This window comes from Phyllostomus hastatus, unplaced genomic scaffold (genome assembly GCF_019186645.2).
Source record: "Phyllostomus hastatus isolate PE091 unplaced genomic scaffold, TTU_PhHast_1.1 phas_contig_148, whole genome shotgun sequence".
NCBI lineage: Eukaryota > Metazoa > Chordata > Mammalia > Chiroptera > Phyllostomidae > Phyllostomus > Phyllostomus hastatus.
The window spans coordinates 2,678,473-2,704,977 of NW_025333607.1; the positions used below are offsets into that span (position 1 = coordinate 2,678,473).

Sequence of the window (26,505 nt, forward strand, 5' to 3'; positions counted from 1 at the left end):
GTGACTGAAAGCAGGGAGAGAGCCCAGTAAGTGGCATTGTTCCCTCTCTGACCCCTCCCCCATATACACCACCCCACCAAAGTGATGTGGGTTGCCCTGCCCTGGCGAATACCTAAGTCTCTGCCCCTTACTACCTAACAGGCACACATATGCCCCAAATGAAAGAACAGATCAAAGCTCCAAAAATAGAACTAAGCAATGAAGAGATAGACAACCTATCCCATGCAGAGTTCAAAACACTGGTAATCAGGATGCTCACAGAATTAGTTGAGTATGGTCGCAAAATAGAGGAAGAAGTGAAGGCTATGAAAAGTGAAATAAAGGAAAATATACAGGGAACCAACAGTGAAGGGAAGGAAACAGGTACTCAAATCAACGATTTGGTACAGAAGAAAGAAATAAACATCCAATCAGAACAGAATAAAGAAACAAGAATTCAAAAAAATGAGGAGAGTCTTAGGAACCTCAGGGACAACTTTAAACGTTCCAACATCTGAATCATAGGGGTGCCAGAAGGAGAAAAGGAAGAGCAAGAAATTGAAAACTTATTTGAAAAAAAAAAATGAAGAACTTCCCTAATCTGGCAAAGGAAATAGACTTCCAGAAAGTCCAGGAAGCTCAGAGAGTCCCAAAGAAATTGGACCCAAGGAAGAACACACCAAGGCACATCATAATTAAATTACCCAAGATTAAAGAGAAGGAAAGAATCTTAAAGCAGCAAGAGAAAAGGAGACAGTTATCTACGAAGGAGTTCCCATTAGACTCTCAGCTGATTTCTCAAAAGAAACCTTACAGGCAAGAAGGGGCTGGAAAGAAGTATTAAAAGTCATGAAAGGCAATGACCTACATCCAAGATTACTCTATCCAGGAAAGCTATCATTTAGAATGGGGGGGGGCAGATAAAGTGCTTCCCAGATAAGGTCAAGTTAAGGGAGTTCATCATCACCAAGCCCTTATTATATGAAATGTTAAAGGGACTTATCTAAGGAAAAGAAGATGACCAAAAATGTGAACAGTAAAATGACAACAAACTCCCAACTATCAACAACTGAACCTAAAAAAACCCCCCCACAAAAACAAAAACAAACTAAGCAAACAACTAGAACAGGAACAGAATCACAGGGATGGAGATCACATGGAGGTTTATCAGTGGGGAGGGGGAAGAATGGAGGAACAGGTACAGGGAATAAGAAACATAAATGGTAGGTACAAAATAGACAGGGGGAGGTTAAGAATAGAATACGAAATGGAAAAGTCAAAGAACTTATATGTATGACCTGTGGACATGAACTAAGGGGTGTGGGGGAATGCTGGTGGGAGGGGGGGTGCAGGACGGAGGGGAATAAAGGGGAGAAAAAATGGACAACTGTAATAGCATAATCAACAAAATACATTAAAACAAAGAGTACAGTCATTCACATCCATGCGAAGGATACTGTACACACCTTCAAAGGCACAGAGAAAAACCTGGCAGTATGTCTGCCAAAAATGGATATTTCTTAATCCTCTGTAATCATCGTGTTTATTGGGGTACTTTAAAAACAGTTTAAACGTCACAGGAAAGTGAAGTAAGATGTGCCCTCTGAGCCCAGAGCTAAGCGCCCCGGGGCCTGACGGCCTCGCCAGCGGCCCTTCGGTAAGAGGCGGGGCTGGCAGTTTCTTCTCCTCCAGTCTCAGGAGGAAGAAAAACACTGGGAAGGCCTCGCTGAAGCTCCTTTAAACCGCCATCCAGGGCACGAGGAGGTCGCGTTCCCTGGAACAATGGCATTGGCGAAGTGATCGGTGAGTGATGGGCCTGAGGTCTGTCTGCGGGTGCCTTCTCCCTTTTGCATTTTCAACAAAACAAATGACACCTTCCTGAGCTGGGATCTACGCCACTGCCAGCGTTAGTGAACTGCAAGTTGCCGTTTGAGTCATAAACTGTAATTAGCTCTCAGGGTGGGGGACCAGAGCAGGCAAACTGGTTTGTTCTCTGTCCGATGCGCGTGTCCTGCCCACTGTGAACACCTGTCACGTCACAGTGGGTGCGGGGGCAGCAGGCCCTGCCTGGGGGGGAAGCCGTCCCAGGGAGAGACTCAGGACCAAAGACGTTTTCTGGAGGGAAAGGGATTAGTATTGGATGCCTCGCAATGAGCAGCACAGGGTCGCTGTGCAGTAGAAATTCAGAAATCGTTTGCCGTCTGAATGAACCAGAACCGGGCTATCTCCTCAGGAGACGGCAGGTGTGTTACGGGTGTGTGGTGAGTTAGAGGCCCTGGACGGAGAATTACTGGGAAAGGAGAGAATGGCGTTGGTGGCTGCCGGCAGTAAACCGATATTGGTGGAAAGAGTACACACTTGGTCTTGAGATAGGAAAAGATGGATCAATTCTAGATCTGGGAAGGAAAGGAGAGGGCCACTGAAAAAAGGAAGTGAATTGTGTACAAAAATTTACTTGGGTTCTCTAATAATTAGGGTCCCAGAATGCCACATTTTGACACTTCACTGGTGTATTCTCCATGGACGCAAAGCAAGAGTGGCCCGCTCTGTGAATGTGGGATGACTTCTTATTCTAGAGGCCAGACCCCTGGAGGCGGTGCTCTCAGCAGGCCCCTCGGAGTCCGGGCTCACCCTGAGGAAGATGGATCAGGCAGGAAGGGCCAGGTTTCTCAGAGCTTTTCATCATCCGAGCGTCAGTTACCAAGCGCCCAGCAGACGTCCAGGCCTGCACTGCGTCCTCCACGTCCACACCCCGCCCCGCCCCACCTGCTCTGGATCTGAGCCACACGGTGCTCATCAAGCCCAGGTGCCCCAACTTCCAAGAGCTCGGCTCCCATGGCATTAACATTCACGACTTCAGATTCCGCGTCTGTAATATGGATGATAATGATTCCTTCATCTCACGAATTAAATCAAATAATCGATGTGGAAGCATTTTTGTCAACTCTCACGTAACATTATTTGAAGACGTTAGGTTTTGCATTCACTTTTTTAAGGAGCGGGGAGAAGAGAGTCCCCCTGTAGCCTGGCCTCTGCTCACAGCCCTAGCCCCACTCCTTCTCTGTGACCCTGAGGGGCCCACGCTTGTCCCTGCAGGGCTGCGCTCCTCTCTGCCCCAGGACCTTGGCACGGGCTGGTCCTCTGTCCGCTGCCCTCCATGTGGCTGGCTCCTTTGCACCACTCAGGTCTGCATGCACCTAAAGCTGCAGCCTGCCCCTCACTTATCGTCCTCAAGGCACGCACCACCACGTGTGATTACTTATTTGTTTGTGTTTATTGTCTGTCAGTCCCAACCAGCATCCAAGCTCCGCGAGGAAAGGGACTTTAGTGTCTGATGTCACCGCTTCGTTCCAGGTACACTGTAGACACTCAGTAACACTTGTTGAGTAAATAAAATAAATGAAGAGGGGGACACAGAGAAATAATCAAGTGAGAAACCTCTGGGCAGCCCCTCAGGAACTATCTGGAAACTACTGAGTCCACTAGGCCTTTCTTACAGCTGAGAGACGCAGCGGAAGGGAGCCTGCCGACGGCTACGGAGCCCTGGGCACCACCGAGGCCGACAACGGGACTGCTAGAGGCTTGCCAGCTGTCAACACCCATTGGCACCGTGCAGGTGTGCAGTGTGGACAGGTAACGGGGTTTGCTAAGGCCACGCCCTCACTCTGAGCAGAGATAGGGACGCTGATTTCATTCGGTGGTTGAGAGGCTCAGATGAGGCCATCCATTAAAGCATCATCCTAGCGCGTGATGAGCAAGCAGCTGAGAATTCGTAGCTGTGGGTGAGAAATCACGACCAGCGGCCTTTTTAAAAGCAGAAACAAGCCTTTGGAAGAAGATAAATACCATACACCCTCACTCATATGTGGAATCTAACGAATACAATAAACTGACGAACAAAATAAACCCAGAGGCGTGGACGCAGGGAACAGACGGACAGATCTCAGGGCGGGGACTGGAAGAGCTAGCCAGAGAACATACACGCACACGTGCGAAGCCCAGGGACACAGACAACGATGTGGTGAAGGCCGGGGGTGGGGGGTGTTGGGTACAGGCAGGCAAGGGGGAAGTGGGGGGCATCTATGTCAACAATAAAAAATAAAGGAGATAAAAATAAGAGAAAATAAAAATAAAAAAATAGAAGCAGTGGCTCTCAACCTTGGCTGCAAAATGGACTCCACCCCCCAGCCCCCACTCACAGATGGACAAAATCCTAATGTCTTGAGACCCTCATTTCACCGGGTGGGTTGGGGCAGGCAGGATGAGAGAAGTTTTAAAAGCTCCCCTGAGAACTCGAATGTGGGGCCGGAACTGAAAACCATCTCCTTAAAGACGTCTACAGAGGGAGCCTTAGAGGGTCTGCAGACATCGGATTCCGGCATGCCAGTGACTTCTCCTTGAGAGACACCGTGTCTGCCCCTCCCGCCCCCCCTCACACGCCTCTCACGCTGCACTTGGAGAAGAGCGCCGGAGCCAGGCAGGCTCTTGGACAACGTGCGCCCAAGTCATTCAAACAACCGTAAGAAAGGGTTCCCGTCCAAAGGCCGATGGTGTGGCATCCTGCTACGATGCTGGGGCTCCGTGGGCTATAAATTACCGGTCAGCTAACAGTTAATTGTGAACCGGAGCACGATGCAGAATTCACCAAGGTTGTGATTAGTTGAGCCTAGAGAATGGCTCCAGTCGGGGTGCTGGCAGGGGATCAGAGACTGACTTAATGGGTCTCCCTGCGGGGGCGGTGGAGCAGGGTGGGGGGAAGTGGCGTTCTATCTTGTACGGTGGGTTTTTCAAGAGCTGTTACCACTCGGTGTTTTCCTCCATGGGCTCAGTCCCACTGGTAGCTCTCAGATGGTTTATAAGAATGTTCCCCAGGATAACTAGGTCTCAAGTAAACATTTTATATTGGCAACTTCGCCAATAGCAAAATATTGTGGTCTTGAAACCAATTCCACCCCAGGCGTCTATAAATTATCAGATCTGGAACCTGCAAAATCACCGTGTGTCATGGGAGAGTCAAGTACTTCTTTGTTACATTTCTTAAGGGTGTAAATTCATGTTTCTTTCTGTGTGGTTCCTGATGTGGTTGGAAATGAATTTAAAATGCCAGTTTATGACTTTGATAAATCTTTGGGGTGCACACACACCACCCTCCCCAGCAGAGGCAGTCAGTGAAATGCTAGGAGCTGGAAAATTATGAAGAAGTATTTTCATCTCCTAAGAAACTGACTCAAGGGCTTTCTGGTGGGCGTTTGATCTCAACCAACAGGAAAAACAATGCGATTTCATTTTCTCTCCCTAAAACACCCTTTCAAGGGGACTCCATGCTGGCAGCGGCACTGGGCGGCCTGACAGATTGAATGGCTCCAGGCTGCTGAATCGGGCTGAATCTCAATTTTATCATCAAACGAAACTGGAATGTGGAAGGCATGGAAAAGAGAAGGAGAAGGAGAAGAAAGAAAAAGAAACAAACTCTTTCATGAGAAAGAACCCAGGTTAAAATGCAGCCTAGAATTTTACGTGAATTTGAATCGTGAAAGCATGAGATACAAACATATTAACAGAGTGTCACTTCATGGACCTCGTTTGAAACAAATAAAAATCCTCTTTTCCCTTCATTTCCATGTGGAAATTAGGTTTTGCTTAGGCACGTGCTGGATTACACGGGATTATCGGAAAGTCATCCCTGAGAACATGGCTGCTGTTAAGAGCAGGTGCCCAAGGTGTTGTGGTCCCCCCGGGACCGGCCACCAGAAGGGGGCAGGAGACGAGGCTTCATATTTTCCAATTTGGGAGATTTTTTTTTTTGGTATGGGCCTTACTTTTTTATGGGCCTTACTGCGTTAATTCCAATGTTTTCGTTTTAAAACTTTGCATGGAAACATCGTTCAACTTTAATGTCTCCGTGACCAGGGTTCACAGATGGTGCCCTGCCCCGGGCAGCTGCTTCTCTGCCCAGGAGTTCCACAAACCAGCTCAGTGCCTGGGACCTGCCTTCTGTTTCTTCCTGGATTACAACCGTGGGCTGTCATTCTTCCACCTACCCTCTCCGTCTGACTAGTGCCCTGCAGCCTCCCATCCTGTTCATCTTAACCAGCATAAACTGGATCGCAGACAAAGTAAGGTCCTCAAATTACGAGAATCACTTACAACCAGGCTGAGTTAAGGCTAAGGGCCTGATCGGGGACAGGAACTTCTGGGAATGGCTGCCCAGCAGCCCAGGGGCTGCCTTTGGGGTGGGAGGCAGAGCTGGACAGGGGCTTGTTCCAGCCGAAGACTCGGTCTGACCTTCAGCCCTGGGGCATTAAGCACGCAGTATGTGCTACACAGCTGATGTGCTGGCCGGGAGAGGCAGCCGGTGAGTCGGCTATGCATGGGCTCAGGTCGGGCCGGGGCTGGAATCCCTCTCCGGGCTGCTAGCCAGCTCCGGCCACGTGACCCAGGGCTGTCCCTCCACATGCACCTGGGGAGAAACGGCAGGGCCTGCCCACAGAGGTCGTGAGCACGCCTGTCTAAGCGTGTCTGGAAAGTGCTTAGATGCGAACTTAGTGCTAGTATGTAAAACAATAAAGTAAGTCTCACCTAAGTGGCTACTCTCACTCAAAGATGAAATAACTCACGTCTGCTGCGGCCAGTCCATCCAGCAAACCTAACAAAGCCCACACCGGCCGCCCATACTGTGTGGGGTGACTCGAACTGCACCGCCACCGCTGTCACCAGGGAAGCCCCTTCTCCCCGACGGCCTTGCATTTCATCTCGACCTGGTGACATTCTTAGAGACAACCTGAAGTGTGGCCAACCCATGAATAAACAATGACCTGAACTCGTAAGAGTCCTTCAAGGGTTCATAGACACTCCTCAATAGCATTCTGTCTTCCGTTCCGTTGTAGCTGACATTTCACACGGACATCCACAAAAAGGCTAAACGAGGGTTTTAAAAACCGGAATAGAAACGTGTGCTTGTCACGGAAAATCTAAAACTTCAGACGAGCCTGCGGAAAACCATTCACGCTCTCGCCACCAGGCCAGGCCTCGCCCTCCAGGGTCCCATGTGGCCGCCCGTGTCTGAGCGTGTGGGACAGACACGGCGGTGGTGCAGATTACAGTTTGGGGGCAGATCCTTCTGACACCCACTCATGTTAGAAATTCTAAAAATACAGGGTGGGGCAAAAGCAGGTTTACAGTGGCGAGTGCGTGAAACAACGGCATGGGATGGCGGGAAGGAAGCCAAATTGTACCCGGACGCCACCCCACCTCCGGGCACCCGGCCAGGCCCTTCTCTCGTGAGCCCGTGACCGCTGCGGAGTTCGTGGAAGCCAGGGCCCGAGGAAGGCAAGTTCCCGTGGGGTGTCTGGATGGGACCCGGTCATGGGCCTGTCCCAGCATGAGACCTGCTGGGAGGGCTCCACTGGAGGGCCATCTGGTCCGATTTCTCCCGTGACTTTTCTAATCAGAGCCGGGCAGTGGCTGGGCTGGGACCAGAATCATGACCTCTGTTTCCCACGGCTGCACTTTGGCCATGAGGCCTGGCACACACTCAGTCTTTAATAAAGAGGGAGAAGTAGAGGGAGAGTAACGTCGATGTGCCAGAGAACACCGATCAGCTGCCTCTCACAGGCCTGGTCTGCCACCCAGGCCTGTGCCCTGACCGGGAATTGAACCCTTGATCTTCCAATTCACAGGTCAGTGCTCAACCCACTGTGCCATACCAGCCAGGGCTCGGGAACTTATTTTAATGCTCATTCCATATTTCCCCCAAGATTAGTAAAAAATCTAAACATTACCCATGTTTCTGTCTTAAAAAAAAAGGAGTGGGGGGAGACAGACTTTAATGTTTCTTTGGTTAAATACACTAAAAGCAGGAGCGGGGTTGGGGGTGACTCGAGGGCTAATGTCCAGAGGGGCTGCCTGGGCTCCCCATGTGTCCGAGGCACACAGAGGGACTGGAGGGTGGCTGGGCTGGCCCTGCATGCATCCCACTGCTGTCCCCCACCTGCCCAGGCCACCTGCCAAGTTCTCTGTCAACACTGCAGCCCCCAGAACCTGGGGCAGGGGGTGGGGGGGGTCTGCGCAGTTCTAACCGTTGCCCAACCCTAAGCCTGTCCGATGAGAACCCTGCTGAGCCCCTCACGAGCAATGCAGGGTTAAGGCAGAGAAGGTACTCTCTGAAGGCATGCGGCTGGAACGTGTCTCTACTCTGTAACAGGGACCTAAAGGTAACGATAAACACGGCCTCAGATGGTCTTGAAATGTTGCCCCTGCAGCTATCACCGAAGCTGTCGGTGGTGTCAGCGACTTACCTGCCAGGGGATCTCCAGTGCTGTCTGCAAAGCCATTTTCTTCTCCCTGGAAACCAAAGAGCAACCGTTATTAAAATCAAACTTGTGCACAAATGGAGGTATTACCAATTTTCCAATTTAGTTAAATGTCCACCAAAACCTGGGGTGGGGTGATTGGTGAGAAGAATGGTATTACGACGGCCATGAACTCCGCCCCCCACTCAGAGGGTAAGGCTGCATGCTCCCTCGGCTGGGTCCCCAGTGCCCAGCACGGCCGGCCCGCCGAGGACACTCAGCGAATGTTTGTTAAATGAATGGCTGTCCCCCGTTTTAACAAGTATATTGATGTTTGCAACAATGTGCCACTGTTTTATTTGTATTTCACCTCCTGCATCATTTCCCTTACTGTGCTTCTCATCTACTTCTTGGCGGGCTGTGTGTCAGGCCAGGTGATAATTCTTTCTTCGTGTCTTGTACCTTTTAAATACACACTAGGAAGCAGCAAAGAGAAACTTCGGCAAGAGCGGCACCCAAATCTCGAGAGATGACCATGTCTCCACCTGTATGATGGGGCTCATTTTCATGACCAAGGCCCTGGGAGGGATGGACTCTGACCTTGAAGGGCGTGTGTGCATACGTGTGTGCATGTGTGCATGAGTGTGTGTGTCTACAACCCTGTCAGCAGACCGCAGCCCCAGTCTGTGCTGCTGTTAACCCATCTCCGACACCTCAGCTAACACGACCCCTACACCCTCTGCGTTGCGGAGGGACTCCAGAGTTGGGTCAGAAGCCCCGGTTTCCCTCCAGCTGCCTTATAACCAGGCGCGTGGCGTCCCCACACTGGTCTCCATTCCTCGATTGTACAGCACGATGGAGGACAGGCGAGAACCGTCTCCAAGTGCCCTGAGTCCTCGGATCTCGGTGCGTTTCACCCTTAAAGATGTGCTAACTCCCTGGTGTCGAACATTTTAAACATGTTCCTTTCCCTTTAAGGCTACACAACACGGCCTACTTGACTTCATCTTGCACGGTCTGGAGAAAACTGTTAACGAAGTCGCTGTCTGGCCGGCATCGTCCCCATGATGAAGACAAGGGACCCGACGCAGAAAAGTACTTGTGCAGGTTGATGGTGACGGAACTTAGGGTCGCATCTATGACCCCTGTTCTTGCTCTGATTCCTGTTTCTGGTGGTTCTCTCTGCTTCTAAGAAGCCTTTCTCCTCACGGCAAGCTCATAAACGCCCGTGTCTCGGCTGTGTAAACACACTTGTCTAATTACAAGTTAATTTTTTCACGTTCCTCCATCCCACCAGCTGGGTTTTCCCCTCACTCGATACCTCTTGCTTCTGTTTGAGTCTCTGCCACTGTCTCTCCTGGAACAAAGAGCCAGTTGCTCCCCCACACCTATTACCGTTTGCAAGAGAGGAGAGCGGAAGCCTTTGAAAGAACAAAACCTCCCTACATTTACAAGGCCAAGTCCAGAAGCTTCACGAGGCTGAGCTTCCCTCCTCACTGCGCAGCGGGTCGTGCGGAGACCTGTGAGTGCGGCGTGGCCCTGGCAGGAGTGGCAGGGACGCGCTGTTGCTGCCACTGTCACACTCTGCCCCCTGAACCAGACACAGGAACCGAAACAGAACCTTCCGGAGGCGTGAGGCACAAACATTCAGCTTGGCAGGGTCTGTGGTATGACCGAGGTCCCTGCTGAACAGGAACTTCCCTTGAAGGCTACACAACACGGCCTACTTGACTTCATCTTGCACAGTCGGGAGAAAACTGTTAACGAAGTTGCTGTCTGGCCGGCATCGTCCCCATGATGAAGACAAGGGACCCGACGCAGAAAAGTACTTGTGAAGGTTGATGATGAGGGAACTTAGGGTCGCATCTATGACCCCTGTTCTTGCTCTGATCCCTGTTTCCGGTGGTTTTCCGGGAGTGGAATCGGAAAAGCCTTCTCTGTGTGGTGTTCAGGGTCTCGTAGAAACCGAATCCCTGCCTCTTCCCAACACTTGTCTACTGAGCAGCTTGTTCCCGCGTTGGGCCCGGCAGACAAAGGAGAAACGCCCTGAACCCCGACCTCAGGGCCTGCCCTCTGCCACACTGGGGTCACAGAGACACAGGAGTAACTAAAACACCGGCAGGGATGTGACCTCTGAGAGGGAGAGGGAGCTCCTCAGAGAGCAGGGGTTTCTTCAGACAGAAAAAAACCCACCGAGGCGGCTTCTTTGAAGCAAAGACACTTGAGAGGAGCCCTGCTGAGGATCTGGAGTGGGGACTTGGGAGGCAAGGGCGTTTGGCCAGAGGCCCACGTGAGCAGGCAGTAGCCTGGGGCCCCGCGGGGCATTCTGTCGCAGCAAAGGCAGCGAGGGAGCCGCCAGAGGGCGATGAGATGGTGGAGGCGACCGAGGCCAGAGGGAGACCTGGAGGCCTGTCGGAGGAGCAGGGCTGCACATCGCGCCAATGAGGCACCCTCATCAGAGCCCTGAGCAGAGCAGGGGCCCCTCAGAGCTCTGGGCAGGGAGGAGACTCCACTGGCTGCAGGGGAGGGGGGGTCCCTGGTGGTCAGGGACAGCGTGGAGGCCAGGAACCGGGGGTGCGGTGGGGAAAGCAGGACTGACTCACAGGCAAGGGTGGATGAGACCCCAAACCACCATCCTGGGGGAGGAAGGGCCCAGGCTGGGGCCACCGCAGAGGTGGAGCCACTGGGGGCAGGGGAGGCAGGGTGGGGGCCGGGGTGTGTGGAGGCGAGGTGAAGGGCAGGTCTGTCCCAGCTGAATCACGGTGCTGGGGTGGGGAGGCCCCCGCAGGAGAGGAAATGGTGCGGTGGTTGTGGGAGAAGGCACAGGTGGTGGAGAACCAGGAGTGAGGTCACAGCCAAACACCCACATTCAGCGCGGGGAGGAAGGAGAGAGGAAGGCAGACAAAAGGGGTCACAGCGAGAGGTGACTGTCAAAAGCTGCAGGAAGGCTGGAGGCTCTGAGGAGAGGAGTGAGTGGTAGTTTCTGAAGGCAGGACTGGCTGGCTTCCACCCAAGAGGCGGTGGGGACATGGAGGAGGCCAGAGGGGACAAAGAGATGGCCGGCACCCAAGCACGGCTGCAGGCGAGCTCCCCCAGCCCTTCTCTCTGCTGAGCTTTCCTGTATCTCTGTTGAGCCCTCAGCTTAGGCACCACCTCTGGGAAACCGTCTCCCAAGTCCCAGTCTGGTCCTGCCCCCTAGGTGTGCCCACAGCATCCCGTATGGGTGCCCCACCAGGCCCTGGTTCCACTGAGTGTAGAGGTTTGAAGTGTCTCTTCTGCTCTAGACTCTAACTACAAGGCAAAGATCTTATCCTGGTGCTGGGGTGACTTGTACACCTGAGACAGGTACCACCACACACCTGCAAAGGGAGGCTGAGTGAGGGGTGGGGAGGAAAGGAGACACAGGGCACCTGGGGAGGGACTCCCCCCACCACGCCCACCTTTCCCTGCTCCTGCTCTCTGGCCTCACCTCCTCAGGTACCAGCTGCTCGAGCTCCACCCCACTTCATCTCTCTGGATCCTCATCCACGCCATCCCTCACCTGGATCCTGCACACTCAGTCACAGTCAGCACGTTAGTGACATGTTTGAAAACACCCTAGATCTGTGCGCCGACTGTGGGCCCCTCAGCTGCCTTAGCGCTGGGATGGACTCCCCTGCCTCAGCCTCGCCCTGAGTGTTTCCGAGCTCAGGAATCAGATCTCAGCGGGGCCCCGGCTGCGCCTTGGTTTTGTGGGAGACACGAACGGCTTAACAACACATGGCATAGTATTCAGCTTTAAAAAGGAAGGCAACTGTGACATCTGCTACACCATGGATGAACTTTGAGGACATCATGCTCAGTGGAAGAAGCCAGTCACAGAGGATAACTATTGTAAGACCCTGTTTATGTGAGGGACCCGGAGGAGTCAAGTTTGAACAGACAGGAAGTAAGACAGGGCCTGCCAGGAGCTGGGGGAGAGAGAGGGGGAGTTATACTTCAGTTTGGGAAGAGGAGAAAGTTCTGGAGGTGACGGTGGTGGCGGCTGCACTGCAGTGTGAATGTCGTTAATGCTACAGAGCTGTGCACTCAGAAGTGGTCCAGTGGCAAACACATGTTCTATGTATCACATCACAACAAGAAATGCTCACCTCCTTAGTAACTTTGAGGGTATCACAAAGTTAATACCAACGTTTTGTATATCCTCAAGTAGGCTAAAGACAAGCCCCATTTTGTAAAACTTTCCCATTGCAAGTACGAGGGACTACCTGATGTTTGGGGAGATGTGGTGACTGCTGCCTGGAGTTCTCTGGGCAGAGAGAGAGGTGGGCGGTCACTCCGATCTGCACTCTGCTCACAGGTCCCACCTCTGCTCAGGGAGCAGCAGGCACTGGGTGCTGGAGAGCCCCCTGCAGACCACACCTGCTGGCTTCTCACCGGCTCCGAGAGACCCCGGGGCCAAGGAAACACCCTGGCGACCCTCTGCACTCGGAGCGGGCATGCACCCCACTGCAGTCCACGTGGGGCCTGACAGAGGGCCCAGACACTGACACAGGTCGGGGGAGGTGGCAGCCGATGCCAAGGGGCTGTCTTCTGCTGCGCTCCACTGTCCCACCCTTAACTCTCTACACTCAGCGAACGGACCCAGGATTCCACCTTCATTACTGGCAAACTGAGAGGCGTCTGCTTGGAAACCGAATCGTCCCAGCTCACCCGGCACCGGCAACTGAGCCTGCAGGCAGATAGCCGGAGAAGCAACGCCTCCTGCAGATGACTTCTTGCTGGAGGGACGTGGGGGCCCCAGCCAGTCAGAGCGGGAAACCAGCATCTCCCCGAGGACCGCCCACGCTTAAGCCTGAGTGGAGGGCCTTGAAAACAGGAGTTTAAACGCCGAGGTGTGGACGGTAACAGGGAGCAGACAAGCACAGACTTAACTGTCTCACTCAGCGGATCCTGTCGGGTCTTTCTAAAGCAATTTATACCAGTTTTCTCTGCAAAGTAATTACTATTATTGTAATAACGGTGTGCACTTACTTTTTCATCGAAGTTTAATATGCACATAGAAAACCGGCGTTTAGAAGTGAATCTAATCTAGGATCCATTTATCAAGTACCTACTCAACGTCAGGGACCGTTCCAGTCCGGGACTGTGGGGACCCAGGGGACAGACCCGGGCAGCCTCAGGTTACAGGCCATCAATGGAACAAGGACGTGACAGATACGAGCGCCACAAGGAATAACGTGTTAGACAGGCACGGACAGATGCCGAGGGGCGCAGAGGTGAGCCAGGCTTCAGGTGAGACCTCAGGGCGCAGGGGGAGTTTTCACTGGGATGAAAGGACAACACGCGGAAGAACAGAAATTTGAATTAAATGCTACGGTGCTCTGCCAGGATGAGAGCAAACCGGCAGGTTTGTGTACATTCAGCCCTTTCTTCTGTTCAACGAGCTCTCTATCCGATTACAAGGAAGCCCTGCCGCTCCCGGAGGTGAAGCGGGGGTCAGGCGCAACCGCTGTCCCCGGCCTGTGCGGCCGGGCTCAGGTGTAATTTCACTCCTTTTGTCTGGTTCCAGGGATGAAAGCCGGGTGGTTTCCCTTTCTGTGCGAAGGATCGCCGGGTATTGTTGAAAAACACCACCAGTGCTTTACAGGAGATTACGGTTTGCCGGCGCACGGGCCAGCAGGCCCGGAGGATGCGCATGCGCAGAGGCAGGAGTCTGCCGGTGCTCACCCCCTTCCGGAGCCGCCGGTCCGGTGTCGGGAGGCGGCGCTGCTGGAGCCCAGACCCACGGGGGGCGGGGCAGGGGAGGGAGGTGCTATGAGGACGAGCGGCCAGGAACCCGGGTCGTGGACTCATCGCTTTGGTCTAGAACCTTCCTGTGGTGCATTACAATATGGAACACTCGGTGTGGCACCTACTTTGGCACGTCTCCCTCCCAGAGGTTCCTGGCTACAATCTAGAACCCATTCTTGCTGATTCCTCAGTCGTGGAACCTATACAGAGATGTCTTTTAGCCCAAACCATATTCATCTACAACTTGCTTTATTTGTCTAATAATATGGCAGTGACATATGGCAGTACTCATGAGGGGTCAGTGGCCACTCCTCTTGTTCACGGTTTCACAGCATCACACCTGTCACAGTGCCAGCGTTGATCCCCCCGCGTCCTCCCGCACTGCTCCCTCCAGGCACCTCCCGTTCGAACACACGCTGCTCGGACTTCTGTAGGATCCAGTCCTTGAGTGGCCCTGCTGGATCCGCCTGTCACAGCGGCTGCCAAATAGTCTTCCGGAGGTTCTACCAATCTACACTCCCAACCTGTGTGAGGTGGCTGCCCCCGAGCCCAGCACCAACCGGAAGTTCCAGTGAAACTCGAAGGCATCACAATCAATCGCACACTCAGTGGGACCAAAAGAGAGTACGCTACATAATGAGAAGCCACAAAGTCAAACACAGCTGGCAGAATAGAGGACTGTGAGGGTTTCACTGGTTCATAAACAAACCTCCCTCCTGCCGTTCTTAGGGAAACAGCTACCAAGTCCCAGCAAGCAGGCATTTTGCCCTTTGACCTATACAAGTCTCAGCATGAATATTTTATTTTGACTTGGCCCAAAAGCACAGAGAAGTCAAAGACAGAGGCATAATAGACTACAACCAATCCGAGTACTATTTCATTTCTGCAAAGTCCTTTATGGAACAAAGTCTTCGAGGCCCTGAAATGATGGCTGTGGCTGCGGTGGGTGGCATGAATGGTGGTGGTGGGGGGGCACCTTGTTTCCTGTAAGAATCAAACATGGAGACGGCAGGTGGTCCTGGTCAGGGCTCAGCAGGGCAGCTTCTGCCCCAATCAGCAGAGCTCCACCCCAACGCCCGGAGGCAGAAGGGGTGAGCCTGGGTTACAGGTGGACCTGAGAGTCTGGGGTGGGGTCTGACCCAGGGGGGAGGCGCTGTGAGAAGGCGTGGACACAGGACCAGAGGATGGGAAGGCCACCGTCCGGGATAATCAGCTTAGTGTGCAGAAGGGAAGATGACTCGACTCAAGGAAGTGATGTGCCAAATGGATAGAGTTGGATCTTTACCTGTTATAGGTGAAAGTGCCAGGGCATCGAAACACAGAAAGCAAAGATCTATGGCTTTTAAAAACCCTCATCAGCACCACTGGGATTATACACTTATTTTTAACGTTCTGGTGCTTAGTGTATCTCGTCACCTATTTTCTAATGTGGCCTTGTCCCTCACCTTCCCAGAGGTGACACGGTCACCTCCACAGACTGATGGGAAGCTGGAGGGGAGGAGACAGAAGAACAGAGAGCGTGAGGAACTCGGGCCCGGAGATGCTGGAGAGGAGCTCAGAGAACTGGAGAGGAAACTTCCACCCCGGCAGAGCCTAGCCCTGACACTCCTCCTGCCCCTCTCGGGGCCCAGACAGCCGTGTGTCCAGAGGCCTCCCATGGGTTTGCGCTGGCAGAGGGGAGAACTCCAAGTGCAGGCTCTGGGGGAGTCTCCTAGTATTAGCCAGTCACCCTGGTTCCTTGTTCCTCAAACTCCGTATCAGGGAAGAAGAGCCCACCAAGAATTTCCTAAACCCAGAACAATCCGATTTTCTCCGGGAGTGTTAACGCCGTAAGAGACCCACTGGCCTGTCATACAGACCCTGCTAGGGCCTGCTGGCTGCCACATGCGAGAAGGCAGGCAGGGGCGCGCTGGGCCAACTCACAGCAGTCGTCGTCACCCACAGCAGGCGCCGCACGGAGCCTTCCCCACCCTTACAGAGCTCAGAACCACCTGAGCTTTGCAGGGGGCCTGGCGGCGCAGGCTCTGCCGAGGCAATGCGGCTGACGGACTGCGTTCTGCCAACCACTTCTCTGTCCTTTTACCGAAAAATGCAACCCTCCATTTACCAATTTTGTTCCAGTGGCTTTTTCCCATGCCCGCCTGCCAGACTGTTATCATCAGAATGCGGAAAAGCCTAAAATCTCCCTAGATTTAGGCAAAGCAACAGGCCCAGCAGCAACTGGTGCCACCCAGCTGCTACCGATTGAGAAACACTGGGCACTGGGGCCGTGCTGGGGGGTGGAGGGTGACACTGGACACGGTTCCAGGTCCCAGCTCTCCCACTGAGATCACCAACAGCGAGCTTCCTCTGACCCCCTTCAGCTCTGAAGAGGCCAAGTCGTCAAGTGGGCGTCGGGCCCCAACCCACTTTCTCAGCTGTCAGGAGTGGCGAGGCCGAGCCTCCCTCTGAGGGGGTGTCGGTGGCACTGAGTGTAGGAGGGGCCTTGCCCTCAGGCCTCTGTCGGAATGTCGGGGCGTGCGGGAGCTAGGAGGAAGGGGGAACCTGGACATCCAAAGAGAAGGTACAGACGGGCATGTGAGGGTCAAGGCCACAGGGAGAGTCCCACCTAAGACACTAAACATGTGTCCTTGGAAACAAAAGACTCCTGCTTCTTTGGTGCATAAGCAAGATGCAAAATGAGCCACAGTTCCTCAGGCCGCCCCTTTGGCGTCAATCATCAGCTAAGATGGGGGCCTGGCTTTTAAGGGGCTGCGAACTCCCGTCTCGGCCTCCACACCTACTTCCTATCACACTACCGACAGCCCGGCATGCTCGCAGTTCCACGGCTCACAGCCTGGGTGACCCAGCCCCCCAGTTACTCCGGGTAACACAATGCAGGAACTTCATTTTTGAAAGTCTTGTTTAATTTCAAAGAAATCAATTTGTTGTTAACAGGCCTTCCCAGATAAGACAGCATCTTTTTGTTGTTTTAATCTGGTGGCATTTATCACTAGGATTTGACTGTGAGCTCTTCTGATGGGCTCATTGGGAAAAGGAAGGACAGCCTGGCCTGCTGGGTGGGTCTTGCCTCACAGCAGAGATGAACTGACAACAGCCGCACGTGGTGGGGCCGGGGGAGTGGGATGGTGGGGGCACCTTCCCCATGGCAGTATTCACAACAGCAACAGAGTTGAAGCCACCTCAGTCCCATAGCAGGGAGACTCTCCAAGCAACTCAGTGGCACAGAATGAAATGTAACAGGATATGAGGTGGGGTGTTCTCCTAGGGCCTTACGAGCTCTGATTGGGGCCCCAAGCTGAGGGTAGTGGCATGCATGCACCCCCTAGAGAGGTGCTAGGTTAAACCCTAAGAGACCAGCTACATGGGGGCCTCAAGCGGCAGTATGACCCCTGCCCCAACCCCACCTTTAACTTGTAAGAGGAAGAGATCTCTTCAAAGGGATTAGTGGGAGAAATGAGAGCTGTGGCTGCTTTTCTTCCCCTGCCCATCAGGAGGAGGGGGTGGGCCTCTGCCCCACCCATGCCAGGTGAGGGGTCTTCAAGAGAGCACTAGTTGGGGGAGCCTCTCAGTGCCCGGCTGGATGCCTCCTGATGTGCAGATATGCCAGGTCCAACCCTCAGCTACCAGGGGAACCCAGTGGTGGACAAGCGGGCAAGTTGTCCGTGGGAAATGCACCAACACCATCTGCTCAAGACATCCACCTGCTCAGGTAACAGGTACACAATAAAAATTTCAGACCAGGCCTGAGTTAGAGGTGGGGAGAGAAGCTTAGACTGGATGAGAGATCTAAGTACTGTGTATGGTTCATAGCATTTAAATACAATACTAACCAGATGTTTATTGAGCACCTACTGTGTGCTAGGAGATGTATCATTACACCCATTTTACAAAAAAGGGAAACTGACTCAGAGAGGTCAGGTAACTAGTTCAAGGTGATGCAGGACACAGGGCCTAGTAGTTCTCCCCAGCTCCATCGCCCACGGTGAGGCCGGAAGCATCTACAAGCAGGCAGTCTGCAGTCAGACCGCCTGCGTGGTTCAAATTGTGGCTCTGCTACCCCAGAACTGTGTGACCTTACACAAATTACTCAACCTCTCTGTGCATCTGTGAAATGGGCATAATAACCATCATCCCACAGAGGGTTGTTTGAAAATTAAATTAGTTCATACACATAAGTGCTCGGAACAACACTTAGCCTTAAACACGTTAAATATAATTATTATTATTATTATTTTGATTACATCACATTTACTGCTTATATAAAATGCTCATGATACTGCATTAAGAAAGGAAAACAGTTACTCTTATGCAAAGGAAAGACAGAGGAAATAATATGCCTCTCATCTTCTTTCAATAAGAACACTGCTATCATGGAAAAGTACTCACTCAACAGAAAGAACATTTACCCCCAGCTCACGGCTACATTTGACACTTTATACAGAGCACGCGTGCCCGTCCCATCTAAGGCGCTGCGATGTGGCAACGGCTGAGTAAACACAGCCAGCCGTGTCCCATCCGGTGAGCAGGACCACAGAGAATGCACAGGAAAAGGTGGACATGCGACCTACGCAGGCAGAACGGGTGACAAATAGAGCAAAATCACCCACGACCGTCGAGGCGAGTTCGATAGGAAAGCGCCGGTGTGGTGCTTGGAGAAGAGCGTGAGCCGTCAGGGTGTGTTTCTGACACGGGAGAAGCGCCAGCACACGCGTGCCCGGGAGCTTGGAGGTACTTAGCATCCACCCGGGCCACTCATCAATGCTGCTGGGTGTTAGATTCCAAGATACAGACTGCAACAGTCAACGCCAACTCTAGGCAAGCTGTTGCACCTTGAACTGTGTCCCCTCCTGACCTCACACTCCGACATCGGAGTCCTCATCTTAGGAATGGGACCTTATTTGGAAATATGGTCCTTACAGGGGCAATCGAGTTAAAGTGAGGTCATCGGGGCAAGCCCTCCTCTCATGGAGCCCCTGTCCTTACAATCAGGGAAGCTGGAGACAGGCACGCACACGGGGCGAGTGCTGTATGAAGACACAGGCGGAAATCACAACGTGCGTCTATAAACCAGGGGCACCACAGACTGCCCGAACCAGGGGACCCTGTTATCCCAGGAAAGTAACGCTTTGGACCTGGTCCTTGCTTCTGAAAAGGGAAGAAATCTCTCTGGGCCCCTGTTTTTGTAACTATAAAGTGGGAAATGGATCAATGATACAGCCCATGAAAGTCTGCATGACCTCTGGACCCCAAGTGCAGGTTAGGGCCAGAACAAACCTCAAACAGCCTGAACTCCAATGAAATACATCAGCATTTCCCAATGTGTGCTCCTGGGATTATCAAGCCTGAGAGGCAGAGAACCGGGTTGGGGTGTCAGAGGCTCCTCCCTCCCACACTGGTCACCAGCGGCAGGCTGTCCCCCGCCCCCCCCCCCCCCCGCTCCTTGCCTGCTCTGACCACGGGGAGGGGCTGGCTGCAGGATCGGGCCCACCCAGGCTGCCCCAATTCTGTGTCAGCCAACCGGGCCACACCTGGCGGCAGGCGGGAGCAGCTGGCACGTGTGGCGATGAAGAGTCGGTGCCGTGGGCATGTCTGACTCCCGCCCCCTGAGGACACGCGGTCCAGCCCTGCCGTCCTCATTCTGGCTGCACAGGAGCGGCCCTGGAGCTGGAAGTAGTGCATGCGTGCTGCCTACCCTAGACCACTTCTGCTCGAGCCTCCGGCGTGTGGGACACAGGACCCAGAACCATCGGTCTAAGCAAATCACAGGTGGGCAGTAATAACTGTTAGTGAGAAGATTTAAATGTTAGTGATCCCTGGGCCACTAATAGGTGCTCTCTGTTTGCAGCATCTGTCCCTAAAAATTCTCATTCCTGCCCTGGCTGGTGTGGCTCAATGGGCTGAGTGTGGGCCGGGTCCCCAGCAGGGGGCGCACAAGAGGCAACCACACATTGATGTTTCTCTCCCTTTCTCCTTTCCTTCCCCTTTCTCTAAAAACAAATAAATAAAATCTAAAAAAATATTCTCATTTCTGCCTATTGTGCCAGATCACACAGCAGCCACCTGAAGGGCCTCCCCTTTCCAGCACTTTCCATGCGCAACATGAAATGCCAGCCTCTGGATTATCCCACAATGACCGAGAGGCTTGGGTGGTGACAGCACACGGCAGACAAAGACTAATCTCACAGTAGGAGACTTACCTTAACGTTAACTATAGTTATCCTGACGCCAACCTTGCTGTGGACTGACTGGCAAATTTAACCCGTGGCCACACACTTTATCCCTCCCACTCAGTGATTTTTTTTTGTGGGCAGGTGGCAGGGTTTGTGACAGTCACCTGGGCGCTTTTCAAACCACCCCCAGTTTGGGAAGGTCCTGCTTTTCCTGTTGCTCTTCTAGAAGCTCAGCTCCTGAAACCCAGCCCAGATCCTCCCTGCACTCTCTGCCTCTCGCCAACAGCAGCTCGGGGTCTCTGAGGACTGCCCAGTCCTCCTCCAAATGACAGGCCTGAGGCAGGAGGGTCCCAGCCGGAGCCTGGTGGGCCAGCAGTCGGGTGTGTCCCCGCTTCTAGCTCCTGAGGGTTTCTGGAGGGCGGAGCCTGGCCTGTGGGTCCCCTGCACACCACGCTGCCGACCTCGGCCCTTGGAAGGGGAAGAGGCCAGGCTGCTGCACTGAGCAGGACCACCTCCTGCTCCTGGGGACTCTCCAAACCCACGGCCTTCACTGCTTTCTTTCTCGCCACCCCAGAGCCCCCGCTGTGCTCTGGTCCCTGATGCAGGATGAAGGACGCAGTACTCAGGCTGTTTCCGGTTCCCACCCCAGAGGGCAACTCCCCCGTCCACCAGCCCAGCACTGTCGCCGTGAGAAACGCTGTACTGCACAGGTTGCTTCAGGTTTGTCTTACTTCTCCATCATTCCCCACAGAGCATTTGTGATGTGCTCCGTGACATTTTTAAGAGCTTAAAACAGATTAACTCACTTTCCCCCAGACCCCCGCCCCCATTGCCCTGACAGGCTACTGTCCAGCTGGTGACAGTGGCCTCACCTGGCCACCACCCTTCCTTCCTGTCAGTCCCACATCCTGTCAGACCAAATCTTTTTCATCTCTTCTCCAAAATGTGTTGTTGCTGTTTGGTTCTCTCTCTCTTTTTTTAAGACTTTATTTATTTATTTTTAGAGAGGGAAGGGAGAGAGAGAGAGAGAGAGAAACATCATTGTGCAGTTGCTGGGGGTCATGGCCTACAACCCAGACATGTACCCTGACTGGGAATCGAACCTGTGACACTTTGGTTCGCAGCCCGCACTCAATCCACTGAGCTATGCCAGCCAAGGCTAGGTTCTCTCTCTTGTTTTAATTAATTAATTAATTAATATATGTATTTATTTTTGAGAGAGGTGAAGGGAGGGAAAAATGAGGGAGAGAAATATCACTGGGTTGCTCCTCGCTCACATCCTGACTAGGATGGAACCCGCAACCCAGGTGTGCGCCCTGACCAGGGATTGAACCAGTGACCTTTGGCTTTGTGGGATGACACCCAACCCACTGAGCAACGCTGGTCCAGCCTATTTAGTTCTTGTTTTGTTTTGATCTCAAATGCTGCTGGGGTTGAACTGAGTCTCTGAAATAGATGCATTAAAGGTCTAACCCCCGGCACCTCAGAGCGTGACTGTAATCGAGGTAAAGAGAGGTCACAAGGGGTGGCCCTAACCCAATATGACCTGTGTCCTGAGGAGAAGGGGAAATCGGGACACAGCGGCAGGCGCACATAGAAGGAAGGCGATGTGGAGAGACACAGGAACATGGGGCCACAGGCCACAGAGGAGGCCGGGAGCAGACCCCTCAAGGCCTTGGAAGGAGCCAGCCTGCAGACACCAGGTCTCAGAGTCATGGGCTTCAGACCTGGGACACGACGCATTTCTGTAGCTGAGGCCCTGTGTGCGGCCCTTTGCCCCAGGCCCCAGTGCCCCAATCCACATGTCTGAACTGCACTCACCTGTTCATTCTCCCCCTAGCACCTGCCCCCAGGCCCCTGCACCCAGGCTGTCAGGGGCAGCAGCCCCTGCTGTCCCTCAGCCTCAGGCTTCTTCCTATCCACGCCATGGGCAACCACAGCTAGGACAAAGGGTGACCTTTCTAGAGCTCTGTTTCGACCCCGTCATCCCATGGGAAGACTCTTCCAGGAATGTCCCATCCTCTGTCGGGGCCCTTGAGAGCCCAGCCCATGCCCCGAAGACTTAGAGGAGGCCCTGGATGGCCGGGTGGGGGTGGGGGGTACAGTTAACAGCTACAGGGCTGGCAGGGGCAGAACCAAGTCTCCATTCACAGAAGCTGGCTTACCGTCTATGTGCTGAGACTCCCTAGGAGTCTGAGGGAGTGTTTCTTAGCTTCCTTGCCTGTGGAGCCCCTGTTCTTGGAGCACCCACATGCCTTCCTGCTCAGCCCTCCTGGCAGAGACTGTCATGCTCAGTTGACCGCAGCTCCGAGCACTGGCCCCTGTGTCCCCGCACCAAGCAGTGGTGCTAAGGCGGTCTCGGCTCTCAGCCACCTGGTGGACGGATGGATGTGCGGATCTCGTGTCCTCTCTCCTCTCGCAACCACTGCCAATTCATCGAGCACTGTCACCCCACCGCCTAGTTCCGGAAGGCCTGTGCCTCCCTGCTGGAGAAACAGAACCAACGCTTCATCCCAAACCTCTTCGCTGGGTTTCCTCCTTTCCCGCCCCATCTACAGGTCATCACTCAAGGCACAGCTCAGACTGGAACTCAGCTACGTCCACGGCTTGTCTCTACAGCTAAAAAGAACGTTTCTGTCTTCACGCGACAGCCCTCTTTCAGTCTTGCCTCCGACGAAGAGTGGCGGTTCATCCTTTTAAAATACCAGCTCGCCTCTCGGTACATCCCTGCGCGCGTATCGCGTCGGCCCCGCCAGATCACCAATCCCCGAGGGAGATCCGTGTGCCGTGCGCCCTCCCCAGGACACTGCCAAGAATGGCACCAGTAAACATTTGCTGAGAAAATGAATCCTCTCTACTGTCTGCAGGGAACACAAACCCACTAACTATTCATTATCCCACTTCTCTCTCTTAGTTTGAACGCTCCACTCCGCGGTAGCCTGCCCTTTAAAATCTGACGCTTGTCGCCCTACGAAAGAAAGGTTTTCTGTGTTTTTTGACACTCCCCAACGAGAGGGTAATGTTTTTCCTTGCTGCCTTAACAAGTCTAACAGGACTGCAGAGTCTCTATGACCCGCTCATCCCTTAGGCCTGGCAATTACGTTCTTATCCCAGTGATGGGTTTCCTCCCTGAGGCCCCAGGAGCATCCATGTGGACAAACCCAGGGCTGTCTCTGCGGCTCGCCTGCGGCCACGCTGGGCCCCAAGGATGCTGGCAGTCCTCTGCTGGCGCTCCAAGCAATGCCCAGTCCCGGCCTTTCTCTCTCTTTATTCAATATATATTTATTGAGACTCACGAGGTGCTAGGCAATGAGGATGGAATTCTGAGCAGAAAGGCACTACAGGCCTACCCTTGGGGGTCACGGTGTAACCCCCGGGAGGGGCGGTGCAACAAACCATCAGCAAACACGTAACTACAACCTGGCGAGGCGCAGTGAAGCCGAGCGCCCTACCACCGACAGCTCTCCGCTCTGGCTGCCGCTCTGCCTCCGCGCCTCTGGGCCGCCTCTGACCGTGGCTGCTGGCTGCGTGGGGCAAAGCAGGAAGCCCCGCCCGCGGCTCCCTCTGCTGCTCCGCAAGGGCTCATCCCTGCCGGTCTCCTCCGCTCCTAGGGTTTCCCCGGTAACCCCAGTCACTCACGGGAGCCCAAAGCCAACACCCGGGGCTGCGTCATCGTAGTCAACCACTTAATTAGACCTCGTCACCAACTCCCACGCCACAAACTCCACAGGCCTAAGCGGACCGACGCAATCTTAACAGCTACACACAAACCGGGTCTCCTTCCAGAATTCTCCACCTACATGGCTCCTAGCAACCGTCTCCCAGTCCCGGGTTACAGCAGTCTTCTCCCCCAGCGCCCCCTCCCCCCAGGGCCCCACATACAGTCATGGGGCTGTCCCTTAAAGCCCCAATACCTTCCATCTACCGCTCCCCAGCATCCTAGGCTCTGGGGCCCAACTCACGTTTTGAATATGCTCTCCCAACACTTCTGCCGCCGCAAGGGAAGCTCCCTCTGTCACCGACGGTCCTCAGGGTCTTGCCGAGAAGTCCCTTCCCCCAGGGGTGCCCTCCCCTGCCCTCAGACACACTCCCTAGCACCTACTTGTGTGTCAGAGAAGACCCCACGCAGCCACTGCAGCGGGGGGAAGACCTTGTAGCAAACTGGATGCCACGTTCAGGAAACGGCTTTACACAGCAACAGAGTTGTTCCGGTTTTTATAAGCATCCGTATAAAACTGCGCAAGGGAGTAGTGGAATTGTGGGTGAATTTTTCCATTTTCCTAGATTCTAAATTTTACTTAGTGTAGTTTTCTATTTATTAATTTTTATTTTAGAATAGTTTTAGATTTACAATTTGACGGGAATATAGAGTTTCAGTCTCCCCTCTGCCCATTGTCCCTTATCAACGTCTCGCATGAGCATTTTATTTCTGTCGCAACTAAATGAGCCAAGAACTGAATGTGGCTTTGGAAACTTAAAAAAAATAACAACACTAGTTTGGCAGAACCACGTAAACAACATCAACTGGGGAAACGTCGTTCTTTCCATCACTGCTAATTCCAACTTAGCGTCCAAATATTTACCGTTTTTCTTATCACTTTAGTCTCTTCTTGGTGCGGATTCTTGGCGACAAACTGGAACAAAGTTCGTTTTACTCTCACTAGCCATACGTGTGTGCATGTAAAGCAGTAAAAACGTTATTGTTGCTTAAGGTTCTAGGGAATATTTTCTTTAACATAAAGAACCATGGGAATTTTTTAACTCATGAATTTTTACCATGGGAATTTTTTAACTCATGATAGCGTGCACTCCTTCTCGAAAAGCCTGTGAGCTCAGCTGGGGTCCCACCGCCTCTCTCCCTCAAGAGCACCCAGCCCAGCTGGTCTCAGAACTCAGCCAACCCTGGCGCCCACGAACCAGAGGAGCTGGAGACCCTGGTAGATGGGGTGTTGCTGTTCAATGACTAAAAGGGAAGAGCTCTTTATGAAGCCTTGTTGGAGACGTCAGACTTCAGTGTTTGACCTCCAAAACCCCACCATGTTCTTCCTTTGCCTCATTCAAACGAAGCAGCTAAAAGTCAGTCTTCGTAGAGGAGGATTTTAGTTTCTAAGTTATAACAATCACAGAAACAGCAAATATTCAGTATCTTAAAGAACATGCTTTCAGCTTGCTTGTAATGTCTGAGCTACAGAAAATGGAGTGAGGGTTTCTGTGCTGTGTGTGTGTGTGTGTGTGTGTGTGTGTGTGTGTGTGTTTAACGTTTCTCCCCTAGTGAGTTTCCTTTGTTCTGACTGCCAAGTTGGTTTCAAAGACTCTTTCTGGATTTCTAGCAGTTAGAACAAATCCTATAGATTACACAAAGAAATAACCGACTGAAAAGGCCCCATACAGGCCTACTTTTTTGTAGGAATATAAAAACTCAAACAAATTCCCCCCCTCCTTTTTTCAGTTGATAAATGTATTTTCATCTTTTAGGACAGTCTTTACCTCCCATAGAAAAGAACTATAACACAAAAATTAGGGAAAACGCTGACCAGCATCCTAACAGTAAATGTACCTAATCTTAAATGGTTTGGGAAAATCCCTAAAAGCAAAATGAAACAATGCAGCATTCTTGTGTCTTCAAGGGAGTCTATACCATTCACCCAAAAATGTGAAGAACCAAACTTTGTTAAACAAATTAGAAACTGTAAGAAAGGAAAAATGTATACATTAGGTTTACTAAAATGTTTCACACTCAGTTTGTGCCCAAGTCAATCATTGGCTTGTAATTCCAAGGAAAATGCTGAGTTATCAAAAGGAACAGGTAAGAGTAAGACAGTCACAGTGGGTGACCGAAGACCCCCAGATGAAAGTTAAAATAGCATCACGGACAACTTTCAAGAGAGCTGTGTTCATAATTACATTACTTGTTTCATCAACTGTATTGAATAACTTTGCTTTCTTACAAAAGTGATTTGGACATCCAAGAATACCCTTATTAATGATTCATTATAGACGGATGTTTTACAAGTCAGACTGAACACAACTTCACATTGGTCTTGTTTAAAAATTAACCTGGCATTAAGGAAGGAGCAGGACTGGTCTCCGGTCGAGACGTGCCTTTTGAGACCCTCGATGCTCCTACACTAAGCAGATGTGAGGTTTGGTGCAATTTTGCTGGTGAGCTCTGGGCGGGTGAAAGAGACGCACCGCATGGTACAAGAAGCAACGGAAGCACACAGCAGCCCAGAGAAGGTGCTGGGAGAATGGACCTCAACACACGAACAATGGAATGACAGGCAATTTCA

General features: G+C 52.6%; 1 protein-coding gene across 2 annotated transcripts in view; it reads right to left on the minus strand.

Moving 5' to 3' along the window:
* The window catches only part of EDARADD (EDAR associated death domain), a 52,528-nt gene that overhangs the window by 7,334 nt on the left and 18,689 nt on the right, over nt 1-26,505 (minus strand). For both annotated transcript variants that reach the window (XM_045858979.1, XM_045858970.1), the window contains exon 5: nt 8,277-8,322. In XM_045858979.1, the coding sequence (XP_045714935.1) occupies nt 8,277-8,322 (46 nt within the window). The remainder of the gene's footprint in view (nt 1-8,276; nt 8,323-26,505) is intronic.